Here is a 21,938-nt window from a genome sequence, read left to right on the forward strand (position 1 = left end):
CTATTTTTAAGAGACACCCATGTAATCCTAATATACCACCAAGACAAAAACAACTGTACCAAGCGACCTTTCTAGCTTGATTTCTTACAATTCTTTTAGTTACCTATAGCCATTTCCTGAATATGTTATGCTTTCTCTCATTCTTTTCACATTCTCTTTCTGTGGCCTGGACTCACCTTCTCTTTTCTAGTCAACACATTATGCTCATTTTCTAAGTCTCTGAATAGTTACAATCTCCTCATTATTGTGCATATTAACTAGTCAACTAGCAATTGTCAGAATATCATTTGAAACAGAAAAAAAAACAATAAACAAAAAAAAATTAATCTTCCTAGTGACTGGCAGAAGCCAGCTGCCTCACATATACACACGGATTTTGCAAACTGTTAATGCATGTTTAACATTTGATTAAAAATCTGTTTCATGTGTGGGTTAAGTATAATAAAGAATATTTGCTACTTCTTTTTTAATTTTATTTTATTATGTTAAGTTAGTCACCATTCATTACATCATTAGTTTTTGACGTAGTGTTCCATGATTCATTGTTTGCGTTTATTTGCTACTTCTTAAGAGGTCAAGATTATTTTTAGGTTCAGACTGGAATGATTCTTTGTAGAACATTAGAGACAAGTACTGTTTTCTTTTTGGTAAGCATACTAAATATATAATACAATAGAGTCCTGCCACAGCTCTCAACTCAAGAGTCCATGCGCTCCAGATTGTATCACAGACGAAAAGGCATTTGAGTTCAGTACCTCCAATAATAACTGCCGTGAAATGAGTCTTAAACACACAGATCTTGATTTTAATTCCACACGAAACTGTACTATACCAAAATTCCAGAGCACATAATAATTTAAAAGCATATTTTGAATACTGATTTCCAAATCTCTCTGTAATATGAACAATACTGACTATCCATAGGCAGCATATGAATTGGAAAATCTACAACTTTTTATTACATTTCAATTTCATTAAAATTTTTACTCTGCATTCCTTTTATTGGCTCAAAGGAAGAAGAGAACACTCCTAAGCAAAGATGTAAAGAAGACAATACCTCAAGACTTCCATTTCAGGCAATATGTTGAATTATGTACTAAAGCCTATTTTGCCAACTTAGAATTCAATGTAAGGTAAAATTATCTCTCAAGAACAAGGAGAAAAAAATACATTTCAAATAAAACGTCCTACCACTAGGTCCTCCATTAAAGGACATTATTTTTAAAAATTATATATAGCCTATACATATAAATAATTTTATACTACATATATAGTTTATATAGATACATATAGCTTATATAATTTTATATATATATGGCAGAAAGTATGAAATGCAAACAAAGTACAAAGAAAGCAGCAATGAATATGAACAAACCCAAACACTGGAAGGGAATCAGCAGCATGCAGATGGTGGTTAAGCCATGAGCCTTTATATATATGACTGTCTAAGCAATCAAGAATAAGACAACAAAAGATCCAACTCCGATAGTCCTTATTAATGCTTAGTTCAGTAACTGAACAAATGAATTAATGATGCTATTGGACCTTTGTGTGGGAACCAGCAGCAGTCACACAACCTTTTGCAAGAGACAAAATCTTAGTCAATAAAGTATAACTTTTTCAAGGAGATAGGGTAAGATTCACAATTCAATTTACTGGGGTTGGAAGTCCCAGAAATCAGCCAACTAGACCCTCAAAATCTGTAGTCTCCTATATTAGCAGTGAATTCCTAGCATGTAAACATTTTCCTAGCAATAGTAACTTGTCCCCCTTTAATGCCAGATACAGAGACAAGAAAACCTCAAGAACATCCACTAGCACAACTCTCCCTTCCCTTTCTGCTAATTATGAAACAATATTGCCATTATTAACATATTGGTGTTTAGTTCCTGCCTGGAGGTGTGTACCATCTGGTTATGTTCTGCTTATGAATCAACTGAAAAATAAGACAAATTCTGTCCTTTAAAAACCTGCAGATATAGAAACTGGAAAAAAATGTTCCTCAAGCAAGTGAATACAGATTCACTGCCTCTACTAGTAAAAGTATTAAACCAGTCTGGGCTTTAGCAGCCCATTACACCCTTCCTATGGATATGACTGGGACCACGGGGGAGAACATGTACATAAAGGTAACCATTTAAATGATTTTATAAGCCTAAGAGCTTTGCTTACATTCTCTCCTACACATATACATGTCTCTCTCCCTGTCACTCCAAAGTAAGTATCAGTTGCTCGCTTCCTCTCATATATATTTCATATCAAGAATACAAGTCACTGAGAATGAAGTGGGCTACTGAAAGGTATGTCCAAGAAACTTTTTCCAAAAAGCAGGAGAAAAACTTGTGCTCCAAAGTGTTGATGTTATTCTTCTAATGAAGCACACTATGGCCAGCATTCAGGTACCTCTGAGAAAATAGGGGGCAGGAAACTACTAAGCAGGTTTGAGAAAATAAAAACTACATGGTGGCCTGGGGCAGGGAGTAAACAATCAAGATTTATTCTTAAGATTTGAAAAGTATCCCATGAGACAATGGGGAGTCACTTAAGACTCAAAGGTAATAGGGTAATCAGGTTCACGTTTTCTTAAGATTTTTATTTTTATTTATTTGCCGGAGAGAGAGAGACAGCACAAGCAGGGGGAGCGGCAGACAGAGGGAGAAGCAGGCTCCCTGCTGAGCAAGGAGCCCAAAGTGGGATCAGGACCTGAGCTGAAGGCAGACGCTTAACCGACTGAGCCACCCAGGCGTCCCATGGTTCATGTTTTCTAGTAGCTCCTTTTCCCCCTCTGCTCAACACAGCAGAGCTTTTCAAAGTGTATCTTCTGTAGAATTAAGATCATAACAGAGATAAAAGTCATGAACACACATGCTGGTGGGATATCCTGTATTTCCTCTCAGAAGGTTTAACGCTCCTCAAATTGGCCCTGGCCATGGTCTGAACAAGCTCCCCCTGTTGAGGGTGGAAAAAGGGTAGAACTTTGTGTTTAATTTTATTTAAAAAGAAAGACTTTAATCTATACCAATATTTAACACTCAGACTGATACTAGTTCTCTCTCCCAATGCACATCTCCAAAGCTTACTAGGCAAAGCACTGACATTTTTTCTATTCCTTGAACCAGATTTAGGCATGTCAGATTAATGAGAACATTTTGAAAATATTAAGAATTGTTTCCCTCATTTTACATTTGTCCTGTTTCATTAATTAAAAAATCCTTATATTTGCACCCAAATCTGAAACCAACACTTAGTTTAAAAAAAAAAAAGTTTTAAAATCTTTCCAATGAAGAATTTTGGTGTTATTGACAAGATTTAAAAATAAGAAAAAAGGGCGCCTGAGTGGCTCAGTCGGTTAAGCGTCTGCCTTGAGCTCAGGTCACGATCTCAGGGTCCTGGGATCGAGCCCTGAGTCGGGCTCCCTGCTCAGCGAGGCTGCTTCTCTCTCTCCCTCTCCCTGCTGCTTCGCCTGCTTGTGCTCTCTGTCAAATAAATAAATAAGATCTTTAAAAAAAAAAAAAAGAAAAAAAAGTCTTTTATATTTATTTAAATATTTACCATTTCTGGCATTATTAGTTTCTATTTATCCAAATGCCCATATAACATCATTTTCCTTCTGCCAAAAAGTACTTCCTTTAACATTTTCTGTGTAGTACATACAGGTCTGCTGGCAACAAGTTCTCTCAGATTTTGTCTGAAAGCTTTTATTTTGCCTGCACTTCCTGAAAGGTATTTTGCTAGGTAGAAAATTCAAGGTTGAGAATTATTTTCTTTCAGACTTTATGCTTTTCTTTTTATCACAGCTTTTCAATGAACTGATTATGATGTTCCTTACGTGGTTTCTTTTATGTTTCTTCTGCTTTGAGTTCACGGAGCTTCTTAGATCTATGGGCTTACAGTTTTCAATAAGTCTGAAGATTTTTCAACTATTATTTCTTCAAATATTTTTTCTGCCCCATTCTCTCTCCATTGATTCAGGGACTCCAATTAGACATATGTAAAACTACTTAACAGGGCCTGTGGGTGGCTCAGTTGATTAAGTGTCCAACTCTTGACCTCAGCTCAGGTCTTGATCTCAGGATCATGAGGTCAAGAAGCCCTGTGCTGGGCTCCACGCTGAGTGTGGAGCCTACTTAAAAAAAAAACAACTATTTGATATTGCACTCAAGTTACTAATGCTCTATTCATTTTTTTCTAGTACATTTTTTTAAAAAGTAGGCTCCACACCCAACATGGGGTTTGAACTCACAATGCTGATATCAAGAGTTACGTGCTCTACTGACTGAACCAGCCAGGCACCCCTCTAGCACATTTTAGATAGTTTCTATTGCTGTTTCTTCCAGTTCACTAATATTTCATTCTATAGTGTCCAATAAGCTGAATTCCATGCAATGTTTTTCATTTCTGATACTGTATTAATTCATCTGCATAAGTTCAATTTGGGTCTTTTTATATTTTCCATTTCTCTCACCATCATGCTTGTGTTTTCTTCTACTTTCTTGAACACATGGGATACAACTCTAATAGCTGTTTTAATGTCCTTACTGCTATTTCCATCATCTCTTGTCATTTCTGGGTCTGTTTAAGTTGACTAATTCTTCTTCTAGTTACAGGTTGCTATTATCCTGGCTTCTCTACATTCCTGGTAATTTTTTTTTAATCAGATAATGGACATTGTGTATTTTACACATGTGGCTGCTAGATTTTGTTACACTCTTTCAAACTGTATTGAATTCTGTTCTGGAATTAGTTCCATCTGCTTCCAAGGTACATGCAAAGAAACCTTTAGTCTAAGGTGATACAATCTTTTATAGACTCTATCCTATTCCTTATGAAGTCTTTCCACTGTGCCTTGTGGGAACATGAGCTATTAGTGAGTTCCAGAAACTGCTTCACCAAATGCTTTCCAGCAGTTATTTCTCCAGCTATGGAAGTTTCCTTTCTTATGTGTGTAATTCACAGTACTCAGCCAAAGCTTCATGGAAAGCCCTACAAAGATCTCAGAGTGCTGTCTGTGCAGTTTCCTCCATTCTGGAACTCTGCCCCACACACTGTAGCTGCCTTGGCCTCCCTAAACTCCTATCTCCTATTTCTGCAATTCTGCAGGAAAACTGGGCTCTGTTGGGACTTCTTCCTTTCTGTTGCCTGTAAACTGCTTCTAGACAATGAGGTAGGGTAATTTTAGGGCTTGCCTTACTTTTAGTGATAACTTCCTTCAGTGATAACAATCCTATGCTGTTGTCCAATATCTGAAACCACTTTTTCATGTACTTTGTCCAGTTTTCTAGTTGTTTAACTCAGGAGGGCAAATTCAGTCCTTGTTACTTCATCATGGCCAGGATTTTGACCACATAAATGATATAAAAATGCATCACCTTCTAGTTTGTTTATAAGATCACCTGATTTCAGGGAATATGGGAAGTCACTACTAAATTTTAACAAAATCCCAATCTACTTGATGGAGGAGACTATAAAAGGAATATCATAATGTTGGTAATGAAGCCAACAACACAGTTCTTACATGTAGTTCTACATATCTTTATAGAACGAGTCTTTCATGTAGGACAGGTATTATAACCAGGTACCAAAATAAACTGATCCAAGACTCAGACCTAACAATAGCCATATTACACCTGAGATTAAGAAATACTTCAAAGAATAAATTTTTTTTGCATAACAAATAAAAAATTCTCAAATGTAAAGAAAAAAAAGAATATAATAAACTTCCATGCTGAGCACAGATAATGAGAAAGAAATAAAGCTATGAAAGTACATGACATGTTCAGGGACAAGAGTGTGATTACTGTATTTAGTGAATGAAAAAGAAGATGATAAAAAATTGTAATTTGGGGGTCAGTTCCCAACAACACCAAAAGCTGGCCAGGATAAGAAGCAAAAGGAGTTCTCATTCATTGTTGATGGGAAAATGGTACAATTTGGAAGATAATCTGACAGTTTCTTACACAACATACTCTTAACACATGACCCGGCAATCACATTCCTTGGTTATTTACCTAGGTAAACTAAACACTTATGTCCCCAGGATACCCAGACAAGGATGTTATTTATGGTAGCTTTATTCATACCTGACAAAGTTTAGAAACAACCAAGATGTCTTCAATAGGTGAATCTGGATAAACTGTGCTATAGATAGTCAATAGACTATTAATCAGCACTAAAAAGCAATCAGCTATTAAGTCATGAAGACATGGAGAAAATTTAAATACATATTACAAAATGAAAAAGCTATATACTGTTATGATTCCAACCACACGACATTCTGAAAAAGGCAAAACTATGGAGACAATAAAAAAGATCAATGGTTGCCAGGAGCTGAGGGAAGGGAAGGATGAAATGAAAGAGCAAAAGATTCTTAGGGCAGTAAGACATATTCTGTAAGATATTACATTACACATTTGTCAAATTACACATTTGTCCAAACTCATAAAATGTACACCAGGAGAGAACTCTAAGATAAACTATGGACTTTGGGTGATAATGTGTCAGTGGAGATCCATTCTGGTTCAGGATGTTGATAGTGGGGGAGGCTATACATATGAGGGGCAAGGAGTATATGGGAACTCTCTATACTTTCTGTTCAATTTTGTTGTCAATCTAAAACTATTCTAAAAAAGTCTATTAAAAATAAATGAATCTGGCAACAATATGAAATATAAGCCAGACAAGGGACTAAAGTGAGAGAAATCAGCTAAGAGAATAAAGGAACACTGTAGGCAACACCCAAGGATAGGCAGAAACAATATGGCAGTAGCAACAGAAGCGCTCTAAAACAGTGTTCAAGTTGTTGCTTGTACAGTTGACCCCTGAACAACACAGGGAGTTAGGGGCACCAACCTCCCACACAGCTGAAAATCTGAGTATAGCTTCTGACTCCCCAAAAACTTAACTGAAAGTCTACTGTTGGCCAGAAGGCCTTACCAATAACATAAACATTGAATTAACACATTTATTGTATGTTATGTGTATTATATACTCTATTCTTATAATACAGTAAGCTAAAGAAAAGGTTAATAAAATCCTAAGAAAAAATACATTTACAGTGTTGTATCATATTTATTGGGAAAAAAATTCATGGGCAAGTGGACCTCTGTGGTTCAAACTGGGTCATGCCGCTCAAGGGTCAACCGTATATATAACCTAGTATACTAGATATAATCATTGCAGATCTTTCTACACAAAGAAAAGTAATTATTTTCTCCAAATTAATAATAACAAAACAAAATGATGTTTGTTTTTTTTTTTAACAAAATACATGTGTACCTTGGAATAACTTTGCAAGTTTATATGACAAATATATGCAGTGAAAATTAGATAATACACAACAAATCATGTCCGTGTTTTAAAAGTTAGAACTCACCTAAGAAATTTTTTTAACTTAATTAGGACTCTAAAAAAATAATTAAAATATAACTATTTAATGCTTAGTGTTCTTATTTAACGAACTATAATGAAACACTACATTCTTACTGAAGTAATGGTTTAACTTTTTAATGAATGTAAACTGGTATCAGTTTGAGTGAAATCTTAACTTCCTATCAATCTTGACAAACTACTTCCTCCCAGAAAACTCCAAACATTGCTAAATACTGAATAGCTGTTAAAAATCAATGTAAATCATTCAGTGTGGAGAGATATTATTATTTTCAATGACAACCAAAGGGAGAATTACTTTTCTGAAAGTGGAAGAATTAGTCTCACCTTTTTCTTCTGGCCTTATAGGAAAATACTTCTTCTCTGTAGCTATTAGCTCAGGCTTTGGAGCTAAGGAAAAAAAAAAAACAAAGTTAATACTTAAAAAAAATAGTTTAAAAGCACAAAGACAATTATACTACTAAACAGTACAGGTTAGTTTTAAAATAACATCAGAGGAAACATGGCTTAACAGAGGAACAATGTACCAGAATCACTAGACTAAATACTTAATCCTGCACCTACCACTATTACATGACTAAGTAGTTACTTTGTGGTCTCAGTTCTTTCTTTGTCAAATGAAGGAGTTCATATCATCTAAAACACCACTCTCCAGTAGAAATTTCTATGATGATGGAAATATTCTATTTTTGTGCTATCCAATATTGAGTATGGAGACTTGAAATGTTACTACTGTGACTGTGAATTCAATTTTTTTATTTTATTTAACTTTAGTTAAATTTTAAAAGCCCAAATATGACTAGTGACTAAAGAGCCTCCAACACCAACTTCTATAAAAATTATTTTTAACTTATGCTTTACTTGTTCTGGGATTAGGTCAGCAAATACAAAGCTGAAAACTTGGGAGCAGGAAGAAGGACTTGTATTATTTTAAAATAAAGCAAATCTTCCAAGAAAAATAATTGTACTTCATTTGTAAACATCAGAAATTAGGGGCTAAAATTTACAGAAATAGACTAAGAGCCAGATTATAAAACTGTAACTCTGGAAAAGTCTTCTAAGAATACCATAATATATTCAACTGCTTAAAAAAAAAATAAAAATAAACTGTTCTAGTTTGCTTAACCCACATAGTCTGAAGAAATACAAATTAGTATTTAAATGAGACACTAACAAATGGATTTAATGTGAAAAGGTTAAATTACTAATTGGCCAGATCAATATATTAAGTATTCTATCTAAATACATTTGACAAGTTATAACTAAAGTATCCAAATTACTTTTAAGATCCTATTTTCAGTTTATACTTAAAAAAATACTGATATTAATATATGTAAACATTTAATTTTTATATATTTCTAAAGTTTGTATATATCATATCATATATGGTTTTTGCTAATATAAGTGGTTTATACTTAAAACCCAATTTCACCATTTTATAACTTGAAAATATGAAAAACAGCAAACTGAATAATGCGTTTCTTACCTACCTGGACCTTTAGCAGGTGGTGGTGGTTTCTTTGGTTTCTATTAAAATAACAATGGTGAAGATACATGAACACTTACATGTTACATATTTATACTTAAATTCTGATTAATAATCTAAATTGAAGGAATATCTGTCCTCATCCCATCCCTGCCAAAAATTATAAAATAAAAAGATCTTAACAACCAAAAGGTCACTGACAAAAAATTTAATCTATCAGAACAAATGCTGGGGCGCCTGGGTGGCTCAGTCCTTGGGCGTCTGCCTTCAGCCCAGGTCCTGATCCCAGAGTCCTGGGATCGAGCCCCACGTCCGGCTCCCTGCTCCAAGGGAGGCCTGCTTCTCCTTCTCCCACTCCCCCTGCTTATGTTCCCTCTCTCGCTGTGTCTCTGTCAAATAAGTAAATAAAATCTTTAAAATAAAAAAAAGAACAAATGACTTCTTGATCAAAATTCAAGTATGTCAAAACTCACCAGTGAGTTTGGTAAACCCCAAAATACCTTAATGATAATCAAAACTATTCATGACTGCCTCCCCTACTTTAAGATTCCTAGGCACAATTTTACCTCCCTTTAACAACTGAGTAGTACGGGGAAGGAGAGGTGGCGGGAAAGGAAGAGAGAGACAGGTTTACAAAAAAAAAAAAAAAGAGTAGCTTATACACTTAATTCTTCAGAACTCTCAAAGAGAAGATTTAAAGCAAAGGTCTGTGGGGCACATGGGTGGCTCAGTCAGTCAAGTGTCCAACTCTTGATTTCGGCTCAGGTCACAATCTCAGGGTCGTGAGACTGAGCCCCACATTGGGCTCCATGCTCAGCATGGATTCTGTTTATCCCTCTCCCTCCCCTGCTTGTGCGTGCACACACACACTCTTTCTCTCTAAAACAAATAAATAAAACCTTAAAAAAAAAGGTTTATTTTTCCTCAATTTATTCAAATTCTCTTGGGTTTATAAGCATTCATTTCTTTTTTTTTTAAGAGAGAGAGCAGGGGGGGAAGCAGGGAAGAGGGAGAGAGAGAATGTTAAGCAGACTCCACACCCAACGTGGAGCCCCACATGGGGCTGGATCCCACAACCCTGAGATCGTCACCTGAGCCAAAATCAAGATCAGACACTTAACTGACTAAGCCACCCAGGCACCCCAGTGTTCATTTATTTTTAAGACTTAATTTAGTGATTTAAAAAACTTGAAATATTCCTAAGCATGTGAATTTGGTTTTCCCAAATTAAAAAATAACTGAGAGTCAATGCTGTATAAACACTAGATAAACCCCCCCCAAAATAATTTGTTCATTAGGCATTAAAATAAAGCACCCTGAAAGGCTGAATAAATACTGAATGAAATCTAGCAAAAGAAGGACCTCAGACAGCATTAACCCATAGAGCAACCTCTAATAATTTACTTAACTACATAAAGACTACAAGGTTAGAAATTTCTACATTGGCTTAAATAAAATACGGTAGACTGTCTTGCTCTGGGTGTCTGCTCTCTAACTCAATTAGAGAAGCAGCAAAGTGGAGGCAGTCCAAGATGGTGGCACAGGAAGACTCTGAACTGACTTCCTCCCACGGACACAGTAAATTTACACCTACATATACAGCCATTCCTCCTGAAAAAGTGAGGGTGGATTGAATAGCTTCTACACAACAAACAACAGAGGAACCACACAGAGAACAGTAGCATACAAGATAACAACACAAACCACACCCGATTCAAGAACCTGCAGTAGGGAGGGATATCACTGAGGGTCCCAAGCTGACTCACCTGCCCTGAGGCACAGAAACAAAACAGCAATTTAAAGGGCAGCTAGACTACAAATGAAGGAAATCCATTTACTAACTCTAGAGGCTCTGCCAAATGAAGGAACTGCTGGAACTCTTTCCAGGGGTCAAAGACGCCTGCAAGCGCCACTGTTGATGTTCCCCACACCCATACTTGACAGTACTGATGAAAAGAGTCCAGGTACTCTAGCTGGCCTGCTATGACTGCCCCAGCAAATCTGGGCCCCCAAGCCCAGAACAGTTTCAGCTGTCCCACCATGGCAATCCACTGCCCTGTGCCAGCCCCAGCTCTAGCCATCACAACAAGGTGGCCCCAGAAGCTCCAGGATACGCCAGGCCTGCAGCCAATAGCTCAAGCTCTCCCACCAGTGTGGCCCTGGCACAGAGTACATTGGAAGCCTTCCCATGCCCACACCTGCTCAAGTCATCTGCCAAGGAGCCTGGGCCAACTCTAGCCCCAGCCATCCTGCCAAAGTGCCCTGGTGTAGCAAGCCCCAGGGCACCCCTAGCCCATGTCTACTCCAGCTCCAGCTGCCCAGCCAAATCCCCTTGGTACACACAGTCAACAAAGGAGACATTCCTATACAAGCCCACTCCTTCAAGACCAAGAGGTAGCTGTTCCACCAAATTTACAGACAAAAACACAGAAAGACAAACAATATCCAGAGAAAGAAGATGTTCAAAACAAGAGAACAATATAGAATAAGAGAGACAAATAGCTTTCTTGATAAACAGTTCAAACTAATGGTCATAAAAATGTTCACTGAACTTAGGAGAAGAATGAAGGAATACAGAAAGAAACCTTAACAAAGAGGTGGGAAATATAAGAGATTACCAAAGAGAGGGGGTGCCTCAGTCGGTTAAGCATCCGACTCAAGTTGGGCTCAGATCATGATCTCGGGGTCAAGAGATCGAGCCCTGGTGTCATGCTCTGTGCTGGGCATGGAACCTGCTTGAGATTCTTTCTTTCCCTCTGCTCGCATGTGCTCCTCCTACCCCTGCTCGCATGTGCTCTCTCACTCAAAAAAAAAGTCACAGAGCTGAAAATTTCAGTAACTGAACTAAAAGTACACCAGAGGGCATCAAGAGATTAGAGGATAAAGAAGAATGTATCACTGGAAGGCAAAATAGTGGCAATCACCCAGTCAGAATAGCAGAAGAAAAAAGAATTTTTAAAAAATGAGAATAGTTGGAGCGCCTGGGTGGCTCAGTCATTAAGCGTCTGCCTTTGGCTCACGTCATGATCCCAGGGTCCTGGGATCGAGCCCCACATCGGGCTCCCTGCTCAGCGGGAAGCCTGCTTCTCCCTCTCCCACTCCCCCTGCTTATGTTTCCTCTCTCTCTATGTCTCTATCTGTCAAAAAAAATAAATAAAATCTTTAAAAAAAAATGAGAATAGTTTAAGGGACCTCAGAAATGACATCAAGTATACTAACATTCACATTATAGAGGTTTCAGGAGGAAAAAGAGTAAGAAAATCTATGTGAAGAAATAATGGCTACAAATGTTCTTAACCTAGTGAAGGAAAGACATCCATGTCCAGGAAGCAAAGAGAGTTCCAAACCAAGATGAAACCAGAAAGAGCCACACAAAGATATACTATATTTAAAATGCCAAAGTTAAAGAGAAAATCTTAAAGGTAACAAAAGAAAAACAGTCACATATAAGGGAAACCCCGTATCAGCTGATTTTTGCAGCAGAAACTTTTTGTGGGCAAGAAGGGAGTGACAGTATACATTTAAAAACCTGAAAGGCAAAACTCATAACCAAGAATACTCCACGAGGCAAAATTATTCACAACTGAAGGAGAGATTTCCCAGATAAGCAAAAACTAAAGAAGTTCATCACCACTAAAAAGGCCTTACAAGAAATGTTAAGGGTCTTCTTTAAGTAGAAAAAAAGACCATAACTACAAATAAAATAATATATGAAAGAAACAAAATCTCACTGATAAAAATAAATATATAATAAAGGCAGTAAATCAGCCACTTAAACAGTATAAAAGTTAAAAAACAAAAATAGTAAAATTTACTATAACTACAATAACTAGTTAAGGGATACACAAAATAAAAAGATATAAAGTAAAACATCAGAACATAAAACATGGATCAGATGCGGGATTAAAGTTTAGTGCTAGAAATACATTTGACTTTAAGTAACTATTAGCTTAAAATAGACTGCCATATATAGGTCAATAATACAGAAACCTCGTAGTAACCACAAACTAAAAGCCTACAGAATAAACACAAAAAATAAAGAAAAAGGAGCCCAAATATAACACTAAAGAAAACTATCAAACCACGAGAGAAGAGACCAAGAGAAGAAATGGACAGAGAAAAGCTACAAAAACAAACAGGAAACAATTAAAATGGCAGTATGTACATACATACAAATAATTACTTTAAATATAAATGAACTGAATGTTCCAATCAAAAGACACAGAGTGGATGAATGGATAAACAGAAAACCAAGACCCATCTATATGCTGTCTACAAAGACTCACTTCAGATCTAAAGACACAGACTGAAAGTAAAGGGATGGAAAAAGATATTTCATGCAAATGGAAACAAAAAGAAAGCTTATGTAGCAATACTCATCAGACAAAAGAGACTTTAAAGACTGTAGGAAAAGACAAAGGGTATTATATAATAAAGGTGTCAATCCAAGACGAGGTTGTAACATTCATAAATATTTATGCCCCCAACACAGAAGCACCAAAATCATATATAAAGCAAGTATTAACAGACATAAAATTGACAGTAACACAATAATAGTGGGTGACTTTAATACTCCACTTACATCAATGGATAGATCATCCAGAGAGAATATTAATAAGGAAACACTGGCCTTAAACAACACATTAAACCAGATGGACTTAATAGATATATACAGACGATTTTATCCAAAAAACTATAGAATACATATTCTTTTCAAGTGCACATGGAACAGTCTCCAGATGTGAAGCCACAAAACAAATCTCAAAAAATTCCAGAAGACTGAAATCATAACAAGTATCTTTTCCAACCCCAATGGTAAAAAATTAGAAATTAATTAACAAGAAGATACCTGGAAAAAAACACAAACACAGGGAGACTAAACAATGCTACTAAACAATCAATGGGTCAACAAAGAAATCAAAGAGAACATCAAAAAATATGTTGAGACAAATGAAAATAGAAACAACTTTCCAAACCTATGGAACACAGCAAAAGCAATTCTAACAGGCAAGTTCATAGCAATACAAGCAAGCCTACCTCAAGAAATAAGAAAATTCCCAAATAAACAATCTAAATTTACACCTAAAGGAACTAGAAAAAAAAAAAAAGAACAAAACCCAAAGTTAGTAGAAGAACAAAGACCAGAGCAGAAATAAACAAAATAGAGATTAAAAAACAAAAGACAAGATCAATGGAACTAAAAGCTGACTACTGAGAAGATAAGCAAAATCAATAAACCTCTACTCAAAAATCATCAAGACAAAAAGAGAGGACCCAAATAAATATACAAGAAATTAAATAGAAAAAATTACAACTGACATGACAGAAATATAAAGGATCATAAGAAATTACTACAATTACATGCCAACAAACTGGAAAACCCAGAAATGGATAAATTCCATTTATGGATGAATTTCACTTTTCTAATAATTTATCCATTTCCTCTGGGTTCTGAGACTTGATTACAAAGAAATAGAAAATGTCAATAGACCAATTACAAGTAATAAAATTCAATTAGTAATTTAAAAGTCCAGGACCAGACAGCTTCATAGGTTAATTCTACCAAACATTTAAAAAGGAGTTAGTAACTATCCTTCTCAAATTATTTCAAAAAACTAAAGAGGAAGGAATGCTTCCAAACTCATTTTATGAGGCCAGCATTACCCTGATATCAAAACCAGTCAGACATCACAGAAAAAAAAAAAAAAATTTACAGGCAGTATCTCTGGTGAACACAAATGCAAAAATCCTTAACAAAGTATTAGCAAACTGAATACATCAAAAGGATCATACATCATGATCACTTAGGATTTATTTCAGAATGATTCAACATCTTTAAACCAATCAACAAAATACACCATTTTAATAAAATGAAGGATAAAAATCCTATGGTCACCTCAACAAATGCAGAAAGACCATTTAAAAAATCCAACATCCATTTATAAAAACTTTCAACAAAGTGGGTATAGAAGGAATGTACATCAATGTAATAAAGTCCATACATGACAAACCCAAAGTTAACATCACACTCAATGGTAAAAAGCTAAAAGCTCTTTCTCTAGGATCAGGAACAAGATAAGGATGCCCACTCTCACCACTTTTCTTCAACACAGTACTGGAAGCCTTGGCCACAGCAATTAGGCAAGAAAAAGAAATAAAAAGCATCCAAATTGGAAAGGAAGAAGTAAAACTGTTCACTACTGGAAGACAACATATATATATACACACACACACACACGTGATGTATACATACACAATGGATTATTACTTAGCTATAAAAAGAATGAAATCCATAGATGGACCTAGAGGATAATATGCTAAGTGATGTAAGTCAAACAGGTAAAGACAATACCATATGATTTCACTTATTGTGAAATCTAAAAAACAAACAAATGAAAAAAAAAGCAAAAAAACAGAAACAGACTCACAGATATAGGAAACAGACTGTTGGTTACCATAAGGGGGAAGGGGCTAGGGAGCAGGTGAAATAAGTTGAAGGAGAGTAAGAGATACAAACTTCCAGTTATAAAATAAATAAATAAGTCATGGGGCTGTAATGTACAGCATAGAGAACATAGTCAATAATATTATAATAACTTTGGTGACATAACTAGACTTATTATAGGGCCCATTCAGTAATATATAAAAATATCTAATCACTATGATGTATAACACCTAAAACAATAGGATACTGTATGTCAATTATATTTCAGTCAATCAATCAATCAATCCTCAGTGAGGTCCATTGTTCTATGGGGAAAAAAGGGATCAAGTTGCAGAAAAGCAAGAGCACTGATGAATGACTCAGCGTCACTTTAAATCCTGTAATAAAGCATAGACTGCTTCTTACCCTCCCAAAAATGCATTGACAGAGTAGTACTGTAAGATCAAGAGTAGCTTAAAATAAGATTTTCCAAAAAATTAAAGTATAATTTCTTCCAGGGAAGTGTTAATTTGTCTACTATGAGAGACTTTTTCATTTAATTATAATAAAGTAACAAAGTCTAACATTACTTTTCAATATAGTCAGTGGGGAAAGAACACCAGAAATAAAACACAGAACTGAAATATTATTTTGTTTTACTACAGTTCAAATCAATTTTACCTCAATATATAAATTGGAAACCCCCTCATAAAGTTGTTCAGTAACAAAGCAAAAAACCTGTTTTTAAAGAAATATTAGCAAAAGGTTCATTAAACTATTATCATCATTGAAAAATAAAAGCTTACTGGAAAGTCTTTATCCAGTTCATTTATCTGAATAGCAAAATTATCCGGAAATACTCCTTCTTTACCATTAAGTTCACCCTTCCACCAGCCAGCTTCTCCAGTCTCCTATAATGCAAAATGAGGAATAATTAAAATAACTGGGGTTATCTTTAAATAAGAAAAAAGTTTACAACAAAATGGGAAAGTACTGAATTCCATTATTTTTACAAGGAAAAAAAAGGGCTAAACAGATCATAAGGTCCTCCTAAAAGCAAATATTACCCACATATTACTTCCAGCAGTATTATAAAACTGGGTTTCATTTTTTTAAGTAAGCCAAATAATTTTAAAATTCCGTTTACAAGGAGAAAGGAAAAAGGAAAGTGGAAGAGGAGGTGGAGCAAGAATATGATTTTCTAAACTGTATCTTACTTAACATTCTTAACATTTTATATACCAAAAAACAAGCACATTATTCATTTGCCTTAGAAATTAACAAGATATTCTACAATTCTTTCCAAATACGCCCCCCCTTCCATGAGAAATTGGGTGATTATCAGTCCAAAACTATGGATATTAAAAATCACATACACTAAACCATCTGATAACAAAGTCAATTTAAAACAAAGGGAAATTTTTTAGAAATTATTCTATATGGTTATAACAAAACCAAAACATTTATAGTTTTCTTCTATTACAAATAGTAACGGGATTCTGCCCAGACCCAAATACTCCTGGGTTTTCTATTTCTTTTGCCATAATTTATTCCAAGTGATAAAACTACTTCATTCTTTGAAATAGCTGCATCACTTTCCACTGTATGGTTTTATAAACATTTCCATATTGATGGAATTTAAATTGTTACCTTCTTTTTCTTCTTTTTCTTTTTATGTCATTATTATTTTTTTTAGGAGTTTATTTATTTATTTGACAAAGAGAGACACAGTGAGAAAGGGACACAAGCAGGGGGAGGGTCGGAGAAGCAGGCTTCCCGCCAAGCAGAGAGCGTGATGCGGGGCTCGATCCCAGGACCCTGGGACCATGATCTGAGCCAAAGGGAGATGCTTAATGACTGAGCCACCCAGGTGCCCCTCTTTTTTTTTTTTAAGATTTATTTATTCATTTTGAGAGAGAGATCAAGCAGGGGAAGGGGCAGAGGGAGAAGATCTCTTTTTATATTATAAACAACAAACATTAGATGGGGAAAAATGTAATGAGGTGAACTAGGAAGTGAGAAGAGAAACCTGGAGGAGCTGAAGTTAGAGAAAAAACACACGATGGTAAAAATAATCCCCAATAAATCAATTATTAGATAGACAAGAAAAATGTTCTCAAAAAAAAGCCTTTCTGAGCACTTATTACGTGCCAGGTTCTCAAAGTTCCAGCTCCTCTAGAGCTTACATTGTAGGAGGAATGTAAGAATGAATAATTAAATAATGCACTGAAAAACTGAGAAATAGCTTACCTTACTTATCAAGTAGATTATCTCTCCCTCTTTAAAAGAAAGCTCATCTTCATTAGTACTTTCATAGGCAAATAATGTTCTACAATATTCCTTTGCTAAAATAAAGAATGTAAATAATGTAGTTTAAACAAATTGATTCTTTCAACAATACTTATTAAGCCTCTACTTTGTGTAAAAAAATGCACACTAGAAGCTATTAAAGATGAATGAATAATTTTGGCCAATACTATACACTGAATTAAGTAATAATTTCATTAATCCATGCACTCAAATAGTTACTAAGTGTCTACTATGTTCTAGGCGCAGTTCTAACTGCAGGGGGATACATGAGTGAACAAAGCACACTAAAATCTTTGACCCTGTCGTACTTACATCTCATAGGATCTAATATTCTGATCAAGCAGTACAATGTTAACAAACATCTTCAAAAAATCTAATAATGTATTGGAGCATGCTTCATTCCCAATATGCAAATTTTATTCAAAAACTTACCTTTAGTTTTACTTTCTGTGTCTGTTTTTGTTATGTCCACACTCTGTGCTTTGGATCCTACTGACTGTATAACTAAAGGCTGGAATAGAAAAGGATGGTATCAACTATTTTAGGTGAGAATTAAGATAATATTCTTAAATAAAATTTCCATTTGCATTAGCCAGCTTTCCCTAACGATACCTACAGCCAGGTTAGTAATGTGACTGACAACTCTGTAATGAAAAGACAAAGATGACATAAGCTTTCCTAAATGATAGCTCAGAACTTCACATTTTTAAAACTCCCTATCTTAAGGATAATACACATTCTCTGCTACCCATAATACAGTACTGTAATTTAATTTCAAACCTCTAAAATCAATAAAAACAATAGCATCTGGGACACCTGGGTGGCTCAGTCAGTTAAATGTCTGCCTTCAGCTCAGGTCATGATCCCAGAGGCCTGGGATCGAGCCCCGTGGGGCATCGGGCTCCCTGCTCGGTGGGGAGCCTGCTTCTCCCTCTCCCTCTGCTGCTCCCCCTGCTTGTGTTCTCTGACAAATAAATGAATAAAATATAAAAAAAAAAATAGCATCTGAAAATGTACTGAATACCAATCCCTTAGCTAAACACTTAATATACATTATAACTTAATCCTCAAAACAATCTGCATAAAGTAAGCACTATTATGTGCTCCTTTTATAGATTAGGAAGCAGTTAAGTAACCTGCCTACAATAACAGTAATTTAGTAGTGGAACCCAGATCTGAATCTAGTAAAGTCTGACTCCAGAAAGTGGCTCTTAAACAACAGCACTAAACTTCCTTATGATGACATAGGGAAGAAAACAAACTCTTTATACTTCATTGCTGCTATCTGAATAAAAATACCTAGCTAATGTTATAACCTCTGTAACTATAGTCTAGGAGAAAATTTTACCTTGTAAAGGACTAAAGTAAATCCTTCATACTAGTGTTTTCCTTGACTTCTCTCCCCAGAAAAAACATTACATTTGACCTTAGCTGTCATTAGTTAAAAATCTAAATGTACCAACTACCTATCACTGTGTGTTCTGTGTATTTTAAGATACTCACTTTAATTTCTCCCAATTCTACCCATCATTTCTTCTAATCTGATGTCACCCACAAACATAGCAAATGTGCTCTCTATCAATTCCTGGGTCAGTGATCAAAGCAAGGCTCAAAAGGCCATCAATACAGGGTAACCCTGAGACAACTCTCACTAATAATAACTCTTGAGTAGTGAACATTTTAAGTGGCATCTGAAAGAGTACTAGTGTAATCATTAATTAAATAAAGTTATTTGATATAAATCATAAGCTTTAGAGTTAGAAAGGAGCCCCAGATTATCTAACGTCCCTCATAATGCAAACACTGCTTCTCCAACATTCCTGGCTCTTACATGGCTATACAGCACCATTCCAAAACCACAAGAATTCCAATCTTCACCTTTAAAACCAAGAATCAATTAGGCTCCATAATCTTACTGCCAGACAGTCTCAGAGCTAGGAGAGGGTAGGGTAGAAAGTACAAGTTCTCTTTCCTGAATCCAAATCATTATTACATGAAAAAGTATGTAGCAAGCTGGGAAAGAAAAAATATGTTGAAACTAACCACTTTAGAAGAAAACTTGAGAATATATTTCACCAACCAAAACAGTCTTATAAGTGAAATATAGCTGAACTAGGCAAGCAAATACTGAAATACTTAAAATTCTTAAGAGTTAAATACAGACATACAACTGAGAACTAAAACGAAACAACACCCTAAAAGTCAATGGAAAAAGCTCCTATCTGAAATAAGTAATCTGTATCTCTAAGGTGTGAGCCTCAGAAACAATATAGCCTTGTAATTAGTGTTCTAGAAATTGTAGCTATTTTCCCCCAAAACAAAGACTTGTGGGTTTATTTTAAAATCTGTTATTAATTTGGAAGGAAAAAATAAAAAGGATCTCACCAAGTGGTAAAAAATAAAGTAAAATAAATAAAATCTGTTATTAGATGTTATAATTTATGGTACATTAATTTTGATTTATTTCACAATGCCAGTGAAATACTAATGGAAAATAAAGTTCTCCATACACTTAGAGAGAGATTAGCAAATTTCACCATAGCAGACAATCCAGAGGAAAGTTAAGTAGAGCCTAATTAACTTAGTATCTCATTGTGAATCCATTTTAAAATGACCCATGTTAGGCCTATTTCAAATTAAAAGAAAAAATATGTAATTTTAGCTTTTAAAAGGCAAAGCAAAAAAAAAAAAATCGCCTTTTCTATTTTTACCTATGATAACCAAAAACTCTAAAGTTTCCACTAAGAAAAGTTGGTGTTAAATTTACCAGTAAATGTTCTCATTTTAAAAGAACCAAATATAAACATTAAAGTAATCACTATAAAGTTGCAGTTTCTCAGTCTTCTCATTCATAACCAATTAGTGATCTCAAAAAAGGAAATATAACAGAGTTGCAAACTTTTACATTTTAAAAAATACTTAAGGAGAGAATAAGTGCAGTTAATCTAGAAGTTCAACATTATTACCTTTTCTGTTTTCTTCTCTTCTATTTCACTACCAGATGTTCTTGTCCTAAGTTTCACAGAGCCTTCTTTAAAAATATCTCCAAATCCAATTCCTCGAATTTTCTTTGGCTGTGTAACTGATCCAGGTGCAGTTTCATTCCCATTCCCCGGAGACGGTAAAGGTGAGGTAGTCCCAGTCAAAACAGTTTCTGAAAGAATAATTTGTTTTTGAAGAATGTAGAATCACAAAGATCTTGACTTTCCCCTTCCATACTGTTTACATTCTATACCTCCTAATTAAAAATGGTAAAATAAAAATTAAAAATTAAATGACAGACCACTAAAATATCCAATAAAGTAAAATTCACTTAAACTGATTATTTTGGATATTGTTTTAAACGATAACAATTTTAGGAATATTTAGGTAGTAAAATGCTAATTTAGAAATCCAAGAAGTCATATTATACAAGTTCCTTAACAAAAGCATGTCAAAATTCACAGCTCTTAGCCAAACATGACAGACCTGTGAATTTTGACATGCTTTTGTTAAAGAACTTGTTGCACAAAAATTAATCATTTTCTAAAAGTTTTGTACATAAGATTCAATCTGATCAAAGTAGGGGAGTTTCCAAATACAGCAACTAGTAATATTAGCAAATTTTTATTTTAAAAAGTCCATTTTCATTCTTAAAAGTTTAAGATCATTTTATCTCAGAGATGAATGAAGTCTAAATTTGAAACAATAAAAATTTAAACTACAATAAAAAATTTTTTAAAGAAATTTTAACATTATATAAGTAAGAAAGTTGTTTCTACAATCTTGCTCAGCAGCAAAGGATCTTATTTATAGGCTTTAATGAATTTATGAACAACCCATGGAAAATTGTATGGGTATTTTTTGAGCTTATTTTTCTGGGTATAAGAAGCATATCTCTTATCAGATTCTCAAAAGGCCTTATAATCTAAGAAAAAGTTCTAGAGTGTATCATCCAAGAAAATCCCAGAAACACTTCAGAATGGGGTTGAGGGGTAGGGAAAAACACATGATATCAGTTCACTGAACTAAAGGAGTCTGTTGAAGTTTAACAGTAAGAATAACAACAAGGTAATTAATAAAAATGGTAGCTACATTTATTCAGGGCTTAATCTATGGCAGGCACTTGCTAAGCACTGTACATGAATTATATCTAATTTACATAATCATTCATAGGCTTAACATTAAGAACTATTATTCCTCATTTTAAAAATAACTGGGTAAAGAGATATTAAGATTCCCCCCCCCCAAAAAAACCTTTCCAAAGCCATGTATGTAGTAAGTAACAAAGCCAACATTTGAACTGAATTCTAGATGATCCCAGAACCAAACATTTTAATTAGATTAATAACA

General features: G+C 34.8%; 1 protein-coding gene across 1 annotated transcript in view; it reads right to left on the reverse strand.

The window, feature by feature from the left end:
* CD2AP (CD2 associated protein) overlaps window positions 1-21,938 on the reverse strand; it is a 132,178-nt gene that overhangs the window by 33,506 nt on the left and 76,734 nt on the right. Inside the window, exons 6-11 of the mRNA XM_032409686.1 lie at window positions 20,573-20,760; window positions 18,039-18,117; window positions 17,547-17,641; window positions 16,103-16,207; window positions 8,877-8,913; window positions 7,714-7,776 (exon numbers count right to left, since the gene is read on the reverse strand). Coding sequence (XP_032265577.1) covers window positions 7,714-7,776; window positions 8,877-8,913; window positions 16,103-16,207; window positions 17,547-17,641; window positions 18,039-18,117; window positions 20,573-20,760 — 567 coding nt within the window. The remainder of the gene's footprint in view (window positions 1-7,713; window positions 7,777-8,876; window positions 8,914-16,102; window positions 16,208-17,546; window positions 17,642-18,038; window positions 18,118-20,572; window positions 20,761-21,938) is intronic.

This window comes from Phoca vitulina, unplaced genomic scaffold (assembly GCF_004348235.1).
Source record: "Phoca vitulina isolate PV1807 unplaced genomic scaffold, GSC_HSeal_1.0 scaffold11, whole genome shotgun sequence".
Classification (NCBI taxonomy): domain Eukaryota; kingdom Metazoa; phylum Chordata; class Mammalia; order Carnivora; family Phocidae; genus Phoca; species Phoca vitulina.